Here is a 22,144-nt window from a genome sequence, read left to right as displayed (position 1 = left end):
AAGGCATCACTTTGATTATCATCATCATCCCATCAATCTCTGTCTCATCACCTGAAGTAAAAATCCATCCATCAATTTTCTTCCACTTATCTGGGTCCAGGTCACTGGGGCATCAGTCTGAGCAGAGATGCCCAGACCTTCCTCTGTCTAGCCCCATCCCCAGCTCCAACACAGGGATACCCAGGCATGCCCAGGCCAGACAAGATATATACGCTCTCAACCTAGTCCTTGGTCTGCCCTGTGGTCCTCTCCCCTTTGGACATGCCTGAAACACCTCCTCAGGGAGGTGCGCATAAGACATCCTAGACAGATGCCCGAACCTGACACTAACTAGCACTGACATTAACTAGCATGGTTTTAGACATCTTTATACAGACTACATTTACGAATGCACCTATTAAACTAGTTCCTTACCCAACATGACCTTTGCAGTCAGACAGTCAAGACTAGGACAGAAAGTCAGAGCCATAACACCCTGCAGCTCTTGCCTGGTTTCCCACTGACGCTAAACAGGGTTGAGCCAAGCCAGTACATGGATGGGAGACCTCCTGGTGAAAACTAAGGTTGCTGCTGGAAGTGGTATTAGGGAGGCTAGCAGCGGGTGCTCACCATGTGGTCTGTGTGGGTCCTAATGGATCTGATTACTTTTCTGAGACCACCAAGCAAGTTTTCAACAGGTAAACAAATGAGATGCTTTTAAAGTCTTTTTTGTTTTTTTTTGTTTTTTTAGAAAAAAATCTAGGAAGTTAGATAAGACCGTTTTGTGTTGTATCTGAAACTGTCCTTGAATTGTACAAAGCAACTTAAATAGGAAACAAGAAAAATCTAGAACTAGAGAAAGATTGGGGGCATTTTCACAGTTCTTTTTTTCCTTCAGATCTGAGATTTACCATTAGAGTTTGCTTCACTTCAAGTGAGCACAAGTTCAGATCACACCATTTGTAGAATCAGCAATGAGTAAATTGATTGGTTGAACTTACACATTACTAACTATTTTAAGATTCACAGTGGTGTGGAAAGACATGTTGTGGTCTGAAAATAAAATAGAACACTTTCAGTGTTTAGCTAAAAAAAAAAACACAAAATAAATAAGCAATACATGAATTAACTATGAATTACTCAGAATGATGCAGCAATGTACTTGTTATATTTATTGACCGCTCCTTATCAACTGTGGAGTGGGTTCAGTCATCACCTCTGTAGGTGGCTGGGCCTGCCACATAGTCTGAGCAGAATCGCTCTGTGTGGGGACAACAACAAGCTGATGACCCATGCAAGAGAGGTGCTGACCCAAAATGCTCTCAGGCTGGCACTGAAGGGTGAACTGGAAGAAATCTGAAGACACAGGATGCAGTGGACCAGGCTGAGTCATGGCTATGGCAGAGAATTCAGGTGGTGACAGTGTGAACCAAGTATGCAGACTTGGAGGAACCGTGCTACAGACAGGGGTGGAAAGCCTTGTGCAAGCCAGTAGAGGTGGGCTGTAGAAGCTTTGCAGCTCAGTCCCTGTGTAAGGCCTAGAGCCTCCGGGGCATCACAGGCATGCACAAGAGGGAGGCAACAGAAAGGACCTCTAGATGACTGTAGATCAAAAGCAACTGGACACATGCTACTTTGATTGGGGTCAGATGTGTACTGGTCATATGCTAATGCATGGATGGTTCTAATTGTATTTGGTAGACATATTTGTGGGGCGAAATCCATATGGAACCAGTGGCACTGAGCAAGCATTTATGGTGCCAGTGGGGCTTGTCACAGCCTTAGTCAATGGGGAGGCTGGAATGGCTCTAGTTGTGTTAAGTGGGCATGTGTGAGTGGTGTTAGGTGAAATGGGAGGGATCCATATAGAGTGGAACTGAGCATGCATTAACGGTACCAGTGGGGCTTGCTATAGCCTTAGTCACTGGGGAGACTAGTATGGCTCTGGTTGTGTTGTGTTTTCTGTTCTGTGTTAACTGTAATGAGAAATCCATACAGAACCAGTAGCACTCTAGAATGGGTTCATTCAAAAAATTAAAAAAAGCATATAGTATATGGGTATCATGGCCAGGTGTTCACAAACCTTTGGCCATATAGTGTATATACTCAATGACCACTTTACATACCTGAAAACCTGTACAGCTGCTCATGCATACAATTATTCAAGCAGCCATTTAGGTGGCAACAGCAAAAACATCATCCTCAATATTCAACTTTCCAGTTTCAGTGAGCCTGTGCCCACTGTAGCCTCAGATTCCTGTTGTTGGCTGACAGGAGTGAAACCAGAAGTGGTCTGCTGCTGTCGTAGCTTATCCGCCTCAAGGTTTGACATGTTGTGCATTCTGGGATGCTTTTCTATTCACCACAGATATAAACAGTGGTACCATAGACTTCCTGTCAGCTCGAACCAGTCTGGCCAATCTCCTCTGACTTCAGAACTGCTGCTCACTGGATGTTTTCTGTTTTTCGCACTCTAGAACACTCTAAACTCTAGAGATTGTTGTGCATGAAAATCCTGGGAGATCCACAGTTTATCAGCTCACAACTCAAACCAGCCCATCTGTCATCAACAACTATGCCATAGTCAAAGTCACTAAGATCGCACTTTTCCCCATTCTGATGTGTGATGTGAACACCATTAGCTCTATATTTGCTTGATTTTATGTACTGCACTACTGCCACATGATTGTCTTACTGGATAATTGCATGTATGTGCAGGTGTATTCTTTGTTCTTTTTTTAATGTGCAATACCTGCTTCTCATCAAAACACTAAAGATTTGAATATTGCATTAATCACTGGTGTAAAGCTTGACAGATTTAGAAGTATCTAGATGTTCTGATCAGAAACAGCATTTTGTAAACATCTTATAATGACTCACTCACTGCAGCTAAGAGCATATTATATCAGAGTTACAGCATAAAAGTTTGCTGTAAAGTCTACAAATCCTCAGCAATAAAGGAATAATGAGAGGATGGATGACATGCTGAGGCCTAAGAGGCTCACTGTGACTCATGCAGAGTTTGAGGCTGATTAGATGATTTTCATTATATCAAGCATATATAAGTTCAGCTACATCCGTCATTACTCACCACCTCTTGTGTCTTAGTGATTATTTGTTTTCTCTTCTCTTTCTCTTGGACATAAAATACATATGGTATAAATCTACTTCTATGATAAGCTAAAAAAAACCCTGATATCTGTCACTCTCATCAGTACTATTAACATTTTACTTATCAGAGCTATGTTCAGACATCACCGCTCCATGCAGTACAACTCCTACTCCATTTTGAAAGAATAAATCAATGGCATTAGAGGAAACATACTAAATGGACCCAGACAACGTATTAGCACAGAGGTTGTGGAAGCAGGCTTGGCTGGTCGTACCAGAGTTAGGCTGTCCATGCCTTCCTGGCCTGGCAGACTCCCAGCCATCCATGGAGTTCACTTCTAAAAGATAGGAACCCTTAGTTTCCCGGTCGAACACTGCCTCGGTGTAGATAGAGCCCAGTTCTGGATCAATGCGGAAGAACTGATAGTCTCCACTGCGGTCATTCAGCAAGGAGTAAGAGATCTGAGAGGAATGAAGAGAGAAGGGTGTGGATGAGAAATTCAATATGAAATAAAAGGAAAGAAGAAGAAACAACATAAGGCTTGGCAAGAGGGAGATGAATAAACTAACTGTACATATGGTTAATCATCACGCATATGTGTAATTAATAGGACTGAGAAAAAAAATATTCTTAGCTGCATCTTGATTCTCTCTTTAAATGATTCTGCTTTGATGTACAGATCCCCATTAGACTCTGAATGCAATATAAAACACAATGTAAAGCAAATTATAAAAGTCTAAACCAATTGGATGGTGAAATATAAAGGCTGTGGTTAGTAAGTAACTCTGTAAGATTCTGGCCACGACTTGGTTGTCTAAGACAAATTTTGAGAATCCTAAAAGATTCCTGTAATTGTAGGCCAAAATCTGTAGTCTTTGATAGCTAGTTTGACATGTTCCCCGACAGCCAATTAATGGCCATTGTGATCAAATTTTTCCTCTGATTAAATTCTGGCAGTGTCAGAAGATTTGAGGCACAGTCCTGTAGTGTGGCTTCTCCTATGACGACTGTCAAATCAAGAACCAATAGGAGCGCCGTCTTCTTTTTTTTCTGTTTTTATTATCAAGACAACCCATACAGATTGTTTTTGTTTGCTGCTAGCTACCATTGTAAATTTGCGTGTGAATGTGAAAACATCAAACGAGTCACGGATTGATGACGTAAAACTCTGTACGAGTTTTCTTGTCTGCGTCCGTTTTTCTGGTATTGACCGTCCTATAGTCTGACGTTAATAACAATTGAGATCCTACAGTGTGACACGGCTTACAGCGGGGATCATGTTCGTACAGTCTGAGCTCCTGCGAATAGTGCAGAGTTTGCTTTATTTTATTAATTTCTGTGATCGCAAAATCCTGGAGGGACTGTCTAATATCAGTACGTGCAGGGAGATTTTAAGACAAGATTTAAGTTATAGGCTAGCAAGTGCCCTATATGTAGGCTAGAAACTAGCTAATTTAGCTAGCAGATTTGATGGGCTAAGTCAGACCTTGGCTTCAAAAGCAATTGTGTGCGCACACCGCAGATTTTAAGAATTAGAAGGACAAAAATAACTGGACAAGAGGCATGTGTAAGCTCTGTCATTTTGTGGATATAATAAACATGCCAAACCACATGGTATGTTTCCTTTTGGCTTTCTGCTCAATAAAGTAAATAAAACAACTGGCAAAGCTTTCACATTAAAACAAACAAACAAACAAACAAAAACACAATAAGCCATCATGTATAGAATCAAGATGCATTGAGAATCATATTATAACTGCATTAAATCATAGGTGCCCTAAGACATTTAACCTCAATAATCAATCTCTTGAAAGAGAGCTGTTCCTCATAAACCATTCGCCTGGACTCCAGTCCAACGTCACACGCTCTAATGGCATTCGATTTCTAAATATGTACTAACACTTTCATGGCGGTTTAATGGTATGAGTAAGGTTGATAAGGATAAAAAGGTATGGATGCTCACTCTCCACAGTATCTGACTACCCCCAACTGGCAATTATTAGGCGAGGAGCACTACTATAACAGCAGGTTGTGCATAATAACTGGTGCCCTGCCAGCTGAATTAGTGTGGCAAACACAAATAAGAGGGAGAGAGTAAAAAGTAAGTGATGTAATAAAAAGCTTATAGGGGGTCAAGTTAGTAAAATACACAGCATTTTCTAACTGTTACAGTAAAATTGGCTGGCTGAACCGTATATACTTAGCAAATATACTTAGTTACGTATATATTAATATTCAAGCTTGCAAATGATACTCATTATATCTAAATATGGCATTGTATGGTATCTGTGATTCAGCATGCTTGTTGCAAGGTTGCTCAGACAGCAATTATGCAGCCAAGGACAGATTCTCTCTCCAAGCCAAAGCCTTGTCAGACCTCAAGTAATTCTATTAAAAGGGTAATGCAGAGTCAGAGCCCCGCTGTTGTTATTTTTGTCCCTTTTTGGATTTAATACTCAATTGGTTTATGCACACTATGTAGAATTTCTGCTAGGCAGAGCTAGAATAGGACTGAAGACTGATAGCACTGTCCTCTAAGCTCTGCAGTAGAATAGATGTAATGGATGGATGCATGTGATGAATAAGCCTATGACAAAGCTTTTTACTCACATATCTGCCATTACTCATGCTTTATGAGCCTTTTTTGATGAGTTAGTGGCCTTGTTTTTTTCTCTTTTCTCAGTAAAACAGCTTCAAATTGTCATTACTTCAATATGCAGAAGCCATGTGAAATAAAATGGAAGGCTCTGCTGATTATAGTTGAACAGTAAAGCTATGAGAAGTATGGTTTGGAAAGTATGAATGGCGTGTTAAATAAAGACTAAATACATTTAATGTCCACTCCTGTCAGACAAATTATATATATATATATATATATATATATATATATATATATATATATATATATATATATATATATATATATATATATATATATATAGACTGCAGATTTTGGCATAACTTTAGGACAAAATGAAGAAGACAAATTAATTTAACTTACAGCATCACATGAGACATTTAGGCAGTAATTTACTAATATCCCAAATATTAGTTGTGCACACAGTTAGTAGACATGATGTTAATCAAGAGTAACACTGATTTATTTAGTTCAGTGGGTTTGTTACTACAAATCATAGCATTAAGTAAAAAAAATTAAAAAATTAAAAATAAATAAAATAGTATGCACTGATTTAGTCTGTGTTCTGCTCATAGCATTTTCACAGGATGTTTATATCTTGTTGGCACTAGAGGTGCAAATGTGTTCTAAGTCTAATGTGAAACAAATTTCCGTCATGGTAGTATTAAGTTATAATTTTGAGAAACTTTCCAATTATTTTAAGGGACTAAGGCATAACTTTCCCATTACTAAAACTCTGTAAATAGTAGATGTTTGTCTTCAAATGGTGGAAATGGGCTTCTGCTAATTTAATACTTGTCCTTTGGTTGCATTAATTTGCACACGCAATCACTGTTCCCAAAATGACTTTTAAATGAATCCACTGTATTTTCATTGACAGTGCTCTATATTTTCAGGTAGAAATAACCTAGTTTGCATATTTATAAGGGCAAAGACTTTAAAAAATAATAATAATAATAATAAAAAAAAACTTCTTGTTTTACTATTTGAAAGAAACAATTCCCAATACTGACTGAATGTAAAGCAGCTTCTACTTTTTTCTGTGTTATTAAGTTTTTATTTATTAGTCAAGACCTTTGGTAAATCAGGGCCTTATTGTGTTAAGTTGCATAGATGTCCCTTTCATTATCACATGTAATAATGAAGCACGTGTATGTTAAGCTATTAATGACTCATTTTAACACTTTTGGGTTCTTCACAACAGTTAAAAAGAAAAAAAGACAAAAACATCAGAATTTATGAAGGAACATGTTGTTTTACCTCATATTACACAAAAAATCTAACACCTTCAGCACTAATGCACTATGCAGTCTATGGAAACAGAGATATACAATACAAAACAATGAGACTATTAAAAGTGACAGTTTATATGTACATGCTAAATAGGTGTAGTGCTTTCCGACCAAATTGACAGCATCCAATATACAATCTCATGTATCTTTATATCTGATATGTCTGCTGTTCAAGCAGATTTGAATTGCTTTCTCTATATACATGCAGAATAGCAAAGTAGTGCACACACACACACACAGACACACACACAGACACACACACACACACACAACAAAAGTAAAGGTTAAGAGCTTTAGGTAATATTCAAATCAAACATCAGAATAAAGAAAAAGTGAGATCTCTGGGACTTTGATCATGGCGTGGATGTTGGTACTAGAAGGGCAGGCTTGAGTATTTCATAAACTGCTGATCTGGGAAATTCACACACAGCAGTCTATAGAGTTTACACAGAATGGTGCGAAAAACAAAAACACATCCTGTGTGCCGAGGGTCTGCAGGCTAAAACACCTTCTCTGAGAGAGATCAGGAAGCTGACAGGAAATCTATATTAACTCAAATATGCACTCTTTACAACTGTGCTGAGCAGAAAAGCATATCAGAATGCACAACACATCAAACTTTGAGGTGGATGAACTAGAACAGCAGAAAACCATAACAGGTTCCACTCCTGCCAGCCAAGAACAAGAACTGGAAGCTATCATGGGTACAGGCTCACCCATACTGGACAGATGAAGACTGGAAAAAATACCAGGTGATTTTTTTCCCTCATCTTCAACTGTCCAGTTTGGGTGAGCCTGTACCCATGATAGCCTCAGATCCCAGTTCTTGGTTGACAGGAGTGGAACCCAATGTGGTCTTTTGCTGTTGTAACCAATTCACCTCAAGGTTCAATGTTTTGTGCATGCTGAGATGCTTTTCTGCTCAACATGGTTGTAAAGAGTGATTATATGAGTTACTATATCCTTCCTGGCAGCTCAAACTAATCTGCCCATTTTCCTCCGACTTCTTGTATCAACAAGGCATTTGCAAAATTCTGTGTAAACTCTAGAGACTGTTGTGTGTGAAAATCCCAGGAGATCAGCAGTTTCTGAAACACTCAAACCAGCCCATCTGGCAGCAACAACCATGCCACAGGTAAAGTCAAAGAGATCACAACTTTTTCATCATTCTGTTTGACGTGAACATTAACTGAAGATCTTGACCTGTATCTGCATGATTTTTTTGCATTGTGCTGCTGATCTGAATATTATTTTCTTTTCTTTTAGTTTATTTGAGTCCAAAGGAGTAACGAAATTAAATTACAGAAGGATGATCAACATGCTTATTCCTAAATTGTGCTGTTCTTCATAAAATATACTGTGCGTCGAACCCAGAACTGGAAAGAAAAGTCTACAGTGTAGTGCATCTCCCTTTCTGTATATGATAGAAATATTCCTTATCAACTTGTATGTCTAGCATTTGTCTCCAACCCCAACTCCCCCCAAAACTTTCCAGAACATCTCTGTTCTAGCATGTATTGCCTTCTTCAGATTATGTCTAGAGATTAAGTGTTTCTGTTTATTTTGCCTTATGTTTAACTTCCTGAAATTCCTTTTTTTCTGCAGAGAAATTGTAACTCGTAAGAGATATAGCTTCCTCCTGTTCATCCAGAAACTTATAAGCACTGAAAACCAGTGCACCCAAGTGTATCAATTAATCAATAGCTTCATAATTTACCTTTCCATTTAAACCCAGATCAAGGTCATTTGCAGACACCTGAAGCACCAGAGTCCCAACCTCAACCCCTTCTGTCACAGAGGCCTCATAAATAGAGGAGGTGAAGAATGGAACATTGTCATTCACATCTGTTGATAGAAGCAGACAGAAGTGTAAAAGCTCAGCACTTTTAGCATAGAGCTCAGAGTTTAATAACAAAAGATAAATGTCAAAAACACTTATAAAATACTTTACAAAAAATGAAAAATGCACATTTTAATGTTATGTCCTGGCCATGATCTTGCCACACTTGCAGTATTTCTAGCATTTCTGGTTCATTTAAAGTCATGGTGAAAGCAAAGTACACCAAAATATAACTACAGAGGTGCCGATAGTTTTCCATAGATATGTCTGTCGCAAGTTTACTACTTGATTTTAATTATTGTTGACTTCATTATTATTATTGTTTACTATTTCAGGCTAAGCTGTATGGCTTTAGCTGCAGTTGTTGCCACACTTTAAAGAGTGATTCATCATCCACCCAAGATGTATTATTGTCTCTCTTTAGCTGCCAGCCACAATAGAACATCCTGACCTTGTAGTAAATAGAAATAAAAATTTTAAAAAGACATAAACATAGTACTTATATCACAGCAAACCTCTTCCCAAAAAAAGTAAATGCCTCTAGGACTTCTAATGGAATTTTTAAAGCATATCAGATTCAGATGTATACTCCTGTCACAGTTTACACAGTTACTAAGTAAAGCATAAAAAGGCATGTGAGATGCTTATGTGCAGAGAACATATACAACATAACATATATAACACACCCACACACACACACACACACACACAAACACACACACACACACACATATGTATATGTATTAAACACAATAAAAGATAAAGAATAATAATAGATTAAAATAAAACAGAAAATAGAAAATGTATAATGTGCTCTATTTGTCTCACACACACAAGTATGTGTGTGTGTGTGTGGGTGTGTGTTTCCCCTCAGTAATGGAAGGAAAGTAGGAGGAGTGAAATTTAGGGCAAGATCTTTAATGGGTCGAACGATCCAAGGCACTAATCGCCATCTGATGTACTTCTAGGTTTTTAATTTTCTCCCAGCCAAAGTCGTAATCCATGAATTAAACAAGAGGTCCAAATCCATTACAACTTCCTCCCTTCCTCCTCTGTCTCTCTCTCTCTCTCCCTATCTATCTCACTGTCTCTCTCCTGTTTACTGTGCTACTAGTTGTGTTTTTAATTGCAAAAGGAGGGCATAAATAAGTGAGGGAAAGACTGGCACTGATCTGCACAAGGTGTCCACTTTTAAAGGACCAGCTAAAAGCATCCTCATCATAAAGCTCTTATTGGATTAATATTAGTCATGGAGTGGGATGGGGGTGGGAAGATCTTCGATCAGTATTAGAGTGCACTCATAAATGGAATAGAGCAAGAGATTCATGCATGAGTTGAGCCCAATTATGGCTCTGGGGAAGAGCCAGTAAATTACATAGGATGGCTTAGAGTCTTCCTGCAGTGGAATTAGAAATGCAGGGATATTAAAAATGGTTGCTTCTCAGGTCTAAAAATTAAAAAAAAAAAAAAAAAAAAAAAAATAGGTAAGTGTAGTTGAGGATCTGAGAAAGTGGATTAGAATAAGGGATTGAAGTACATCAGGATTTCAATAATAGTGAGGAGGATTAAAGCTATAGGGGGAAATAACTGTAATACTAAATACAATGCTTTATAAAACTGTTTATATTTAATAATGGGCTCAGAATCAGAGGGGACATACGTGGCATTTTCATCCATCCACCATTCAAACCTATCATCTCCATCCATCCATTTATCCATCCATCCATCCACCCACCCATCCATCATCCAAACCTATCATCTCCACCCATCTATTTATCCATTTATCCATCCATCAATCCATCCATCATCCAAACCTATCATCTCCACCCATCCATTTAACCAACCATCCACCCATCAAGCTATCATCGAAACCTATCATCTCCACCCATCCATTAATACATCCATTTATCCATCCACCCATCCACCCATCCATCCATCCCCCAAACCTATCATCTCTACGCATCCATTTATCCATCCATCCACCCACCCATCCATCTATCATCCAAACCTATCATCTCCACCCATCCATTCATCCAACCATCCATCCATCCATCTGTCCTCCAAACTTATCATCTCTACCCATCCATTTATCCATTGTTACATTATTACACTTCTACGAGACATTTTGTGACATTTATTGGATCCCATTGAACAAAACCAACTTTTGCAATTGTAAATGTCCTTAAAATACACACACAAAATATAAAAACATTTCTGAGCAATTATTACAAAGACTGAACAGTCTTCAGTCTCATCACTCATTTAATGTATCATTCATGGATCATTCATCCATCCATATATACATGCACACATCCTCCAAACCTATCATCTCCACCCATACATTTATCCATTATCCATCCATCCATCCATCCATCCATCCATTCATCAACTTCCATGAGACAGTCAGTAACATTAAGTGGATCCCATAGATCAAAACCATTAAACTTTTGCAATTGTAAAATTTACCTGAGGTGAAAAAGAAACCTGGTTGACCATCTTAAGTGTTGATCATTCATTTAAACTGGATAAATATTTATACTTGTTTTGATACTACAGTCTATTAAGACCTTTGATTTGATATGCATATGTTTATCTCCCAGGATACCACTTTGATTACAAACCAGTGATTAGACATATGAAGCATTTTATATATGAATGTATTTATTTATTAGTTTGTTTTCCTTTTCATCTTCCCTTTTCCCATGGTATAGAACAGATGATTATGCCATTGTAATAAAGATAGCCAGAAGGAATAAAGATACTGATGCGGCATTAATGTTACATCGTGACAGGCAGGTGTGAAAAGAAAAGCTTTCATTTTCCATATTGACAAAAACCTTTAATATTTAACATTTTCAGCTGCTACTCTCATGTCAAAATGAGCTGAACATGGTCTGCAAAAAGGAAATATAATTTGAAAACAATTGTCATGTCATTCTAAAAATCATTAAACATTTTAGCAATGTTTCTTTATTAAAAATGGCCATCTGATGGTCATTTACAACACAGAAAGATGAAAGTGATTACCTGTGAGGTTGACATACACGGTTGTAAAAGCAGCTAAAGGCACAGCAGCAACGTTCTGAGCACGTACACGGAGCATAAAGTTGCGTGTGGTCTCATAATCCAGCGGCTCAGCCACCAGGATGGAGGCTGATCCATCCTCTCGGTTGGGCGTCAGGTAGAAACGCACAGGCATGTTGGTCTCAGGTACCATGCCATCCTCCAGGTTATAGGTCACTCTGGGGTCACCCAGTGGTGAGGTGGCTTTCACTGTCTAAACAGCATAGAGAGAAAAATAAAAATTACAGAAATCAAACTTACAATTACATTTCTGACCCACAGATAAATCCAGTATTCTTCAGGCAGGATTATTTCATACAGTGAAATCAAATCCCAAATAGCTTCCTATTATCTATATATTCTCACTACCTATAGTATAATATAATGGCATTGTAGAACCTACATAGTGCACCTTATGCCCAATTTAAGCCATTTAATGAACAGAATCAGGCTTACTAAAAAAAAAGTGACTTCAATCATGATAGAGTCAAATAATTTTATAATCATGAGTCAATATTCAATCAAATCATGAGGTTCCTAGAAATCACCACCCCAACACTCTCACAAAAAAGGTGCTAAACTGTACCTTTCTTCTTGCTGGGGTAAAACCATTGTCTTTTGTTGCTTTAATATGTATGTTTCACCTGGAAATGTGGATATGTTGCATCTTTAAAAGAGACTCGAAGCACATAATTGCACCATAATTACCTTCTAGCATAAAGCTTTCAGGTCGATAAATGCTAAATGTGTACAACTCGTGTATGTTTGAGTGTTAACACCAAATGACAAGGAATGGTACAGTATATTTCTCGTTATTTCTGTGAATTTATTTAATTCTCTTCCATAGCTTTTTTTTTAATCACAATTACTGAAACACTCATCCTCTCTGATTTAAAGTGCAGAGAGAAACATCTGTGTCAATGGCAATAGCCAGAGCGTTCAATTAGAACAAGACAAGCACTTCCATTCATGATCTATTAAATATCCAGCAGGCATCATTGCATTCTCTGCTAACAAGAAAATCTAGCATTTATACCACTGATCAATTAAGCCAGAAGCAGCTAATCTTTTTTTCTGGACTTTTTTTTCTCTCTCCTCTTTTGACTTCATACATTTAGTTTAACATTCATCTATACTTTAAATAGCCTTAATAGCTTAGAAAAGAATTGCAGAGGATCCAGAAAATTAATTCTCAATGCACACTTAAGTGAATGAATGAGGAAAAAAAATTAAACGGTCATGAATAATAAAGAGGCAGTTATTGGCCGGGTCCAGCGGCCAGGATGCAGCAGTTCACTTAAATAACAGTGACGGCAGAAGCAGTAACAGGAAGGTTGCTTCTGTACAAACACAGTCTCCAGAGACTGTCCACCTGGCTATTCTGAGATATGCAAGAGAAGGCAGATAGACAGTGTGTGTGTGTGTGTGGGGGGGGGGGGGGGTGTGCATGTGTGCAAGGGTAGATGTATGTATGAGCAAGATGATAACACTGTAGCATGTGTCTTGTCTTCAGTCTCATGACTGATTTAGATAGAAATGGATGATTCTGTACACATTCTGAGTATGCGCGTGTTTGTGCATGTGGGAGTGTGTGGGGGTATGTGTGTGTGTTTGTGTGTGTGTGTGAGAGAGAGAGAGAGAGAGAGAGAGAGAGAAGAGAAGAGAGTTGTACAATGCTGGGAGGAAAACCAAGGTAACTGACATAACAGCTCAGACTAGAGTGCCTGGGAGTCAACTCCCATGTCAAATATCTCAGTTATAGGTTCATTTCATCCAATCACTTGAGAGATGCCAGTATATTAAATGCAGATGTTATGAGGTAGTGTTTAGAACAAAATAGGAATCTTGTTGAGCTTTAACCTTATCAGATTTGCCATCTCACTGGTGGAATAAAACTTTATGTTGTCTTTGGAGCTTTACTGCTTCTCAATTCTTTGAGTTAGACAGAACAGTCAGAGAGTTTGTTTCCTGTGAACATTTTGGGATAACAAGCGAGTGCCATGTTTGTCAATGTGATCAAACTACATTGTCATAAATAAATAAATAAATAAATAAAAAGGTAAAATACAATACAAACAGCCTATCCTAAGGAAGGAAACTTGAGCCTGCCATAAATAGCAGGAAAAATTGGTTGTTTTGTGTTTTGTGTGTGTGTGTGTGTGTGTGTGTGTGTGTGTGTGTGTATATATATATATATATATATATATATATATATATATATATATATATATATATATATATATATGTGTGTGTGTGTGTGTGTGTGTGTGTGTGAGTGAGTGCGTGCGTGTATGTATTATTTATTTATTGATTTCACAATTGATCACATACAAAGCAACCAATTTTTCCTGCTATTTATGGCATGGCTCAAGTTTCCTTCAGCTCTCATCCTTTTGACATATCTCACTTCATAACCTTTAGTAAGCATAAATCCTCTAGTTCCCTTGTCACATATGGTGTACCTCGAGGATCAGTCCTTGGGGCTCTCCATTTTACCACATATAAGTTTCCCCTTGGTCAGATCATTTAACAATAACATCTAATCCTCTTTACTGTTATGCAGATGATATGCTGCATTTATCCCCATACCAGGTTTTAAGTTCACCACAGCTGTCCCTCGTACTTTATTAATTCCAACTAACCATGATCCCAAATAATAGACGGACTCCAAATTTCCTATGTTAAATGTAAACAAAACTGAACAAAAAAATGTTGGTTGTTACTCAGAAATATCTTAAAAACCCTGAATTTTCAATTGACAGAGTATTGACAGAGAATTGTGTCATTGTTATACCCCCTACAAACAAGTTATGCAAAATCAAACAGGTCCTAATGTACAGTAGGTCTTAAGTAGAGCCTATTTTGTAGAACATATACTATGACCTAACCCTTGTATATTAGTATAAAGCAATAAAAAATATGCAGTATGTGACGATTAATTTGAGGTTTATAGCTATTCCTGTCAATGTAGCAAGGGAAGTGGTAGATGGATTTCACATATTTGACAGATATTTTAAAAATTACAGTATGAAATTATACTCAGAACTAAATTTCCCACCTCTTGGTAGAAACATCTTCAAATTAAAGCAGTCACTTACTACTTCTAAACAAATCTGTCACCTGGCTGACTAGTTATATTTTACTTGGTATACTGTATTCTTATTGAACTTATTTTATATATATATTTTTAATTGTGTTGTGTTGTGGGTGTATTTTGTATATATTCTACCTTATAATGCCACATATTACCAAGTCACCTTGGCTTGAGTCTTGCCACAAGCATGTCAATATATTGACATAATGTTTAAATGATAAATAAATCTCAACCTGGCTTGTGAACTGTTCACACATGGTGTAATCTAAATAACATGGACTTGATGGATCATACCACTATGGGAGTGTCTCTGACAGTGTTCTCTGGTATGACCACTTCATAGCTTTCCTTCTCCCATTGAGGAGGTTGGTTTTTCACATTGGTTATGGTGACAGCCAACTCTACAGAGCTACTCCGGTTCCCTCCATCTGTGGCTATGATCTCTCTGGTGATGTAGGTTCTCTGCAATCAAAACATCACAAATAAAATTAAAAATTAAAGCCCCCTGACCAGCATTGCATAATGATGAGCTCATACTAGACTAGTCAGTGAAATGTTGTCTGATCACTTATTTCTTGTGTATCCTTGAGTCCATCATTTCAAACATATCATAATTTCATTTAAATAGACACTGTCAGAGGTTAATGAAGAAAACTATTAATCATAACCTGAAATAGTTGTTTGCATTTATGATGCTGTGAGCTCAGTAGACAGAGTGTGGGAGAGGTGAGCATGAAGAGAGCCTGCACCAATCCCTGTTGATGTGCCACTTTGACTTGTATTAAAAGAAGTGTGTGTGCTGTCTGATGTGATGACAGCCAAACAAATTCAGACTGACCTCCTCACACACACATACGCTTCATCATACACTCTTGGTAGTCATGGAAACTGTTCTAACTGAGACTGCTTCTCTGAGGGACCTTCATATCATTTAATGTGCTCCCTTTCTATCCCTATCTTCACACACCTCCTGCCCGCTCTTTCACTTCTTCTCTCCTGATCATCACATTTAAATAATTAGACTTGTTTTATTGGACTTGCATTAATTAGATGTATTAATTAGTATGTAAAAGAAGTATACTTAAATGTGGGGGCAGTGAGTTTTATCTTAGCCAAAATATACCTCACACTGAGGCAGCTGGCAATATAATCTGCTCAGAGTTAAGAACTTCGGTCTCTGTGTTTTCACAGGATCAGAGAAGAAATATCAACCAATCAGGACAAAGATGTGACTTGGCTTGCCTGTCATTCTTGTTGTTTGTCAAGTCTGAAGGCCCTTCATCTTTTACTAGAATTATGACATTCTAGCCTAAACATGTGTTTTGGAGGTGTGGTTTCAAAGGCACTAAATACAGCAAAGAGCTAAATTTGTTAGAATTCTGAGTTTCAACACTTAGCTTTTTTAAGTTTATTCCACAAATTTAGTTCCTGGATGAGAATACAGCGTGAGCGTTTTTGCTTCCACTTATTTCCTTCTTTTGCATATGTATGGTTGATGTTTGCTTTTTGCACTTTTATGGTTGTAGCAGATATCCCCTGGCCTTGATCTTCCATGTGTGATGCGTATCCCACTGCTCATCATGGATAGAGTACAGCATCTGATCACTTTTGCTATGTCTGTTATTTGTGTCAGAGTCAGGGAATGCACACACATCTTTTAATACAAGTCTTTAGTTAAGTGCTCTATGTAGAACTCTACAACAGACTGTTTCTATCTTAGAAAGCTTTAGAAAGTTAAAACTCTTAATTATCCAAAGAACCTTTAAGGACTCTGAGAGTGCATCTTTAAATGACCCCATGTTTTCCTTGGTAGTGGGCAAATCCAAGTCTCATCTATACATTAAACTGAATCACTCGTTAAATCACTATGTGCTGACAGAATGGGATTTAACTCCACTATATTGGATATCACCAATGGCTCATGTTTACTGAACTCACTCACACACACACACACACACACACACACACACACTCTCTCTCTAGCTAATAAATCTCCACACCAGTGGACAGTTTGTTGGATTAGATAAAAATACACTGCAAACAATTACATCTTCGCAAGTAGAGATACCTTGACTATAGTCAAATCTATGTAGTATTTCTTATTATAAGATTACAATAAACCAAATATAAGATTATTAAACTTATTTCAAGCCATTTGTACTCATTTCAAGCTTGAAATAGTTGTGTTCTATTCTCAAATCATTTTGTTCATTTTAAGCATTTATTTTTAGAAAGAAGCAAAATGATCTACCAATAGAATAAGAAAACTACAAGTTTGAAATTTCCAGAAATAGGTTTAGTGATCTTATATTTGCTTTATTATAAACTTATAATAAGAAATACTAGATAAAAGTGACCACAGTCGATATAGTTTCACTTGCTAACATAACTTTTTTGCAGAGTGAATTCTGCAGGAGGGAAATGTTCAAGAACAATGTGATATAACCTACTCACTAAACATTTTCGCTAAACCAGGCAAGTAAGACTATGTAAACCCCTCTTTGTATTCATGGTGCAAGTGCAAAAAAGTTTTTTGATCAAGGTGTTGTTGCACAGTTGTGTGGTCAGGCATGCTTATGCAATACACAATCAAATCTGCTGGTGCTCTCAAGAATAGTACAGCATGGTGACATTTTCATAATTAAAACAACAATATATTCACGTTCTGTCTCCTTTTCTGCATATAAAGATCACATGTAAGCCAGTAGGACCTATTGTTTACTTTGGCTTTTTTCTCTTCAATATTTTGGCAGCAAATATAGTGAGTTAATTAGTTTTGTTTGAGATTTTATCGATTCTAATCATTATGATGTTCTGTGAGCAATGACCGTGTGCAAATTGTTTGTTCTTATTTGGGCAGTCTGGAAAAACCAACTGGATGTCACTGTAGCTGAATTCTAGTAAACGGCCAAAATATTGCTGCCTATATTATACTTTGCCTTTTTTTGTGTGTGTCCTATCACAGAGCTTAGTGTGATTTCATACACAGTGAATGTATTTCCATAATGAAAACAACAACAAATTCAAGTTTTTCCCTTTTTCAGACTGCAATATGCAATACCATTGTTTGATACATGCAAAACAGAAATATATTTCAGTTTAGAAACTCACGTACGATTTTATATATATATATATATATATATATATATATATATATATATATATATATATATATATATATATACACAGTATCTCACAAAAGTGAGTACACCCCTCACATTTGTAAATATTTGATTCTATCTTTTCATGTGACAACACTGAAGAAATGACACTTTGCTGCAATGTAAAGTAGTGAGTGTACAGCTTGTGTAACAGTGTAAATTTGCTGTCCCCTCAAAATAACACACAGCCATTAATGTCTAAACCGCTGGCAACAAAAATGAGTACACCCCTAAGTGAAAATGTCCAAATTGGGCCCAAAGTGTCAATATTTTGTGTGGCCACCATTATTTTCCAGCACTGCCTTAACCCTCTTGGGCATGGAGTTCACCAGAGCTTCACAGGTTGCCACTGGAGTCCTCTTCCACTCCTCCATGATGACATCACGGAGCTGGTGGATGTTAGAGACCTTGTGCTCCTTCACCTTCCATTTGAGGATGCCCCACAGATGCTCAATAGGGTTTAGGTCTGGAGACATACTTGGCCAGCCCATCACCTTCACCCTCAGATTCTCTAGCAAGGCAGTGGTCATCTTGGAGTTGTGTTTGGGGTCGTTATCATGCTGGAATACTGCCCTGCGGCCATGCTCTGCTTCAGTATGTCACAGTAAATGTTGGCATTCATGGTTCCCTCAATGAACTCCTCAATGAACCCTACTAATGTAGCTCCCCAGTGCCGGCAGCACTCATGCAGCCCCTGACCATGACACTCCCACCACCATGCTTGACTGTAGGGAAGACACACTTGTCTTTGTACTCCTCACCTGGTTTCCGCCACACACGCTTGACACCATCTGAACCAAATAAGTTGATCTTGGTCTCATCAGACCACAGGACATGGTTCCAGTAATCCATGTTCTTAGTCTGCTTGTCTTCAGCAAACTGTTTGCAGGCTTTCTTGTGCATCATCTTTAGAAGAGGCTTCCTTCTGGGATGACAGCCATGCAGACCAATTTGAGGCAATGTGTGGCATATGGTCTGAGCACTGACAGGCTGACCCCCCACCCCTTCAACCTCTGCAGCAATGCTGGCAGCACTCATACGTCTATTTCCCAAACACAACCTCTGGATATGACACTAAGCACGTGCACTCGACTTCTTTGGTCGACCATGGCGAGGCCTGTTCTGAGTGGAATCTGTCCTGTTAAACCGCTGTATGGTCTTGGCCACCATGCTGCAGCTCAGTGTCAGGGTCTTGGCAATCTTCATATAGCCTAGGCAATCTTTATGTAGAGCAACAGTTCTTTTTTTCAGATCCTCAGAGAGTTCTTTGCCATGAGGTGCCATGTTCAACTTCCAGTGACCAGTATGAGGGAGTGTGAGAGCGATGACACCAAATTTAACACACCTGCTCCCCATTCACACCTGAGACCTTGTAACACTAACAAGTCATATGACACCGGGGAGGGAAAATGGCTAATTGGGCCCAATTTGGACATTTTCACTTAGGGGTGTACTCACTTTTGTTGCCAGTGGTTTAGACATTAATAGCTGTGTGTTGAGTTATTTTGAGGGGACAGCAAATTTACACTGTTACACAAGCTGTACACTCACTACTTTACATTGTAGCAAAGTGTCATTTATTCAGTGTTATCACATTAAAAGATATAATCAAATATTTACAAAAATGTGAGGGGTGTACTCACTTTTGTGAGGTACTGTATATCTTAGTAGAAAATGTCCAGGCCACTAGTGTTCAGTTTATTTCTGAAGTGAAGTGACATAAATACTTTTATAGAACTTCTATAGAACTAGATTTTAAGAATTGGGACAGGGTATTTAAAATTGCACTTGAAGCCAAGAAAATACTATAGTTGTATTCTTATCTTTGTGCTAAGAGAGCAATAATTTTGTATCAAAGCAGGTCTGACAAAATATCAAACACCATCTAGCACCCACCTAAATTAGTGCCTACATTTTTAAGCATGAAAAAAGTAACTAGGCAAGAATAGGAAAAACTTGGCTTATATTCAACCAAATTAGCAACATGCTGGCATTATACCAACACATTACATCTGCATGAAAAAGAAACCCATATGTAAAATGTCTTGCTGAGGCAGGGCACCCCTTCAATTTACCTTCTCCAGTAAGAGAGCAATCCATCTTTTCTGTAAACCTCATAGATGTATATCTCTCTAACTCAAGAGATTTGTACGAGTGTGTATGTGTAAGATATTATATATAGACCTGAGAGATGGGCTGGTTGACGTAAACCCAGCCTGTCACAGGATTGACACGCAAGTATTCTGGCTGCTCTTTAGACATGGAATACGTGATGGCTGCATTGGTGCTGTAGTCATCATCATGTGCAGCGACTCGCAGGAAACTGGTGCCAATCATGGTGTCCTCCCTCAAGAAGTCTGTGTGAACGGAGACCGGAATACAAACTATTTTAATCAGCGCCTTGGGGAAAAGGTGTGTGTGGTTACAGAGGGAAAAAAATCACTATATTTGTTTGGGGTATATTCCATTTAAACTCTATCAAGCCATGAGGTCAAATGAAGTTCACTTCAAGATGAATTCAAAACTCTCAGCATTATCACGGATGCAAAAGTAGACCGGCTGAATTGAAATGAAGAAAAGCGACGCTCACACTCATAGCGCAGATTCTCAAACTTCGGGCTGTTGTCATTCTCATCCAGTATGAGGATGTTGAGTTGGCAGATGCCTATGAGAGGATCTGCTGCCTGATCTGTAGCCGTGACTGTCACTGCATACTCCCTCTGTCGCTCCCTATCGAACTTTCTTGCAGTCGTGATAGCACCTACAGCAACATAATGGAACGACATAATAATGGTGACCAATTAAACTGACAAAAGTGTATTGGGGAATAGCACAGGAAAGGGGTCTGAGAAGCCATTAATCATTTCTGTATAATTGGTTTATTGCCTACACAAACTCAATATTTGCTTCCAGACCACATAAGCTTTTAAACTTCTTTACATTCTTAAATCTATTTAAATGTATTCATTTTCAGTAACTGCTTTATCCAGGTTAGGGAAGACTGAGTGTGAGGTGGGAATACACCATGCACGCACACATCCACAGCTAGGGGCAGCTTAGTGTGGCCAATCCACCCACTGCATGTTTATGGGAGGTGGGAGGAAACCACAGAACCCAGAGGAAGCCTACAGGGATACAGGAAGAACATGCGAAACTCTAAACAGACAGAAACCTGATCAACCCGGGGTCCCTGGAGCTGTCAGGTGGCAACGCTACTTGCAGAGTAACCATACGATCATTCTTAATGGTTAAATGCGTAACTGAAATTATCTTATAAAAGCCAGAAGCAACAGGTAGAACAAAACTCCCCCATAAACCTTAATATTCCTTTCAAAAGCTGTAATATTCACACAATTTAATTGGAACAAAGTAATTCCAAATGTCACACACTTTTTCCCCCATTTCTTTTCTCTTTTGTTTAAAATGCTGCAGGACTAATGCACAATAAATGGTTATATTTCATGAAGCGTTTCATTTCATTAAAGATGTCACGAGGAGTTGTTAAATGGCATCTTTTCTTTTCTTTTGAAAGCTGACACATTTTAAAAGGCTGTGATTAAAGTGAATTAGTGTGAACTTTGGAATTCATGGAAACGCTTCAATGTGTATGACTTCTGAGTGCCAGATGAAGGGGTGTAAAAATACTCAGAGAAAAAATATTTCTATCCTTTCTAGTCAACAATTTAAACATTATCTATGTATGCATTTGGCACAAATACAATAATAAATACTACAGCCGTTTATTAAAAGAAATCCACTAAATTATATCGTTATTCTAGCTTAATTTTGCAAGTACCTGTATCAGGATCGATGTTGAAGGCTGGGACCATGCTGTCTTTGTGCATGAAGCCATATGTCACTTTCCCATTGGCTCCCTCATCAGCGTCTACGGCGTGTACCTGCAGCACAAACGTCCCTGCCGGCTTATTTTCTGGAACAGACGCCATCTCTTTATACTGCTGACA

General features: G+C 38.2%; 1 protein-coding gene across 1 annotated transcript in view; it reads right to left on the bottom strand.

Annotated features, from left to right (window-relative positions):
- Positions 1 to 22,144, bottom strand: part of si:ch211-186j3.6 (neural-cadherin) — a 270,148-nt gene that overhangs the window by 117,818 nt on the left and 130,186 nt on the right. The window contains exons 9-15 of the mRNA XM_053617155.1: positions 21,976 to 22,144; positions 20,770 to 20,940; positions 20,364 to 20,536; positions 15,313 to 15,480; positions 11,889 to 12,138; positions 8,739 to 8,866; positions 3,366 to 3,552 (exon numbers count right to left, since the gene is read on the bottom strand). Of these exons, the coding sequence (XP_053473130.1) occupies positions 3,366 to 3,552; positions 8,739 to 8,866; positions 11,889 to 12,138; positions 15,313 to 15,480; positions 20,364 to 20,536; positions 20,770 to 20,940; positions 21,976 to 22,144 (1,246 nt within the window). The remainder of the gene's footprint in view (positions 1 to 3,365; positions 3,553 to 8,738; positions 8,867 to 11,888; positions 12,139 to 15,312; positions 15,481 to 20,363; positions 20,537 to 20,769; positions 20,941 to 21,975) is intronic.

This window comes from Ictalurus furcatus, chromosome 27 (genome assembly GCF_023375685.1).
Source record: "Ictalurus furcatus strain D&B chromosome 27, Billie_1.0, whole genome shotgun sequence".
In the NCBI taxonomy this organism is placed as follows: domain Eukaryota; kingdom Metazoa; phylum Chordata; class Actinopteri; order Siluriformes; family Ictaluridae; genus Ictalurus; species Ictalurus furcatus.
The sequence above is the reverse complement of the archived record's forward strand: the minus strand, read 5'-3'. Positions and strand labels throughout refer to the sequence as shown.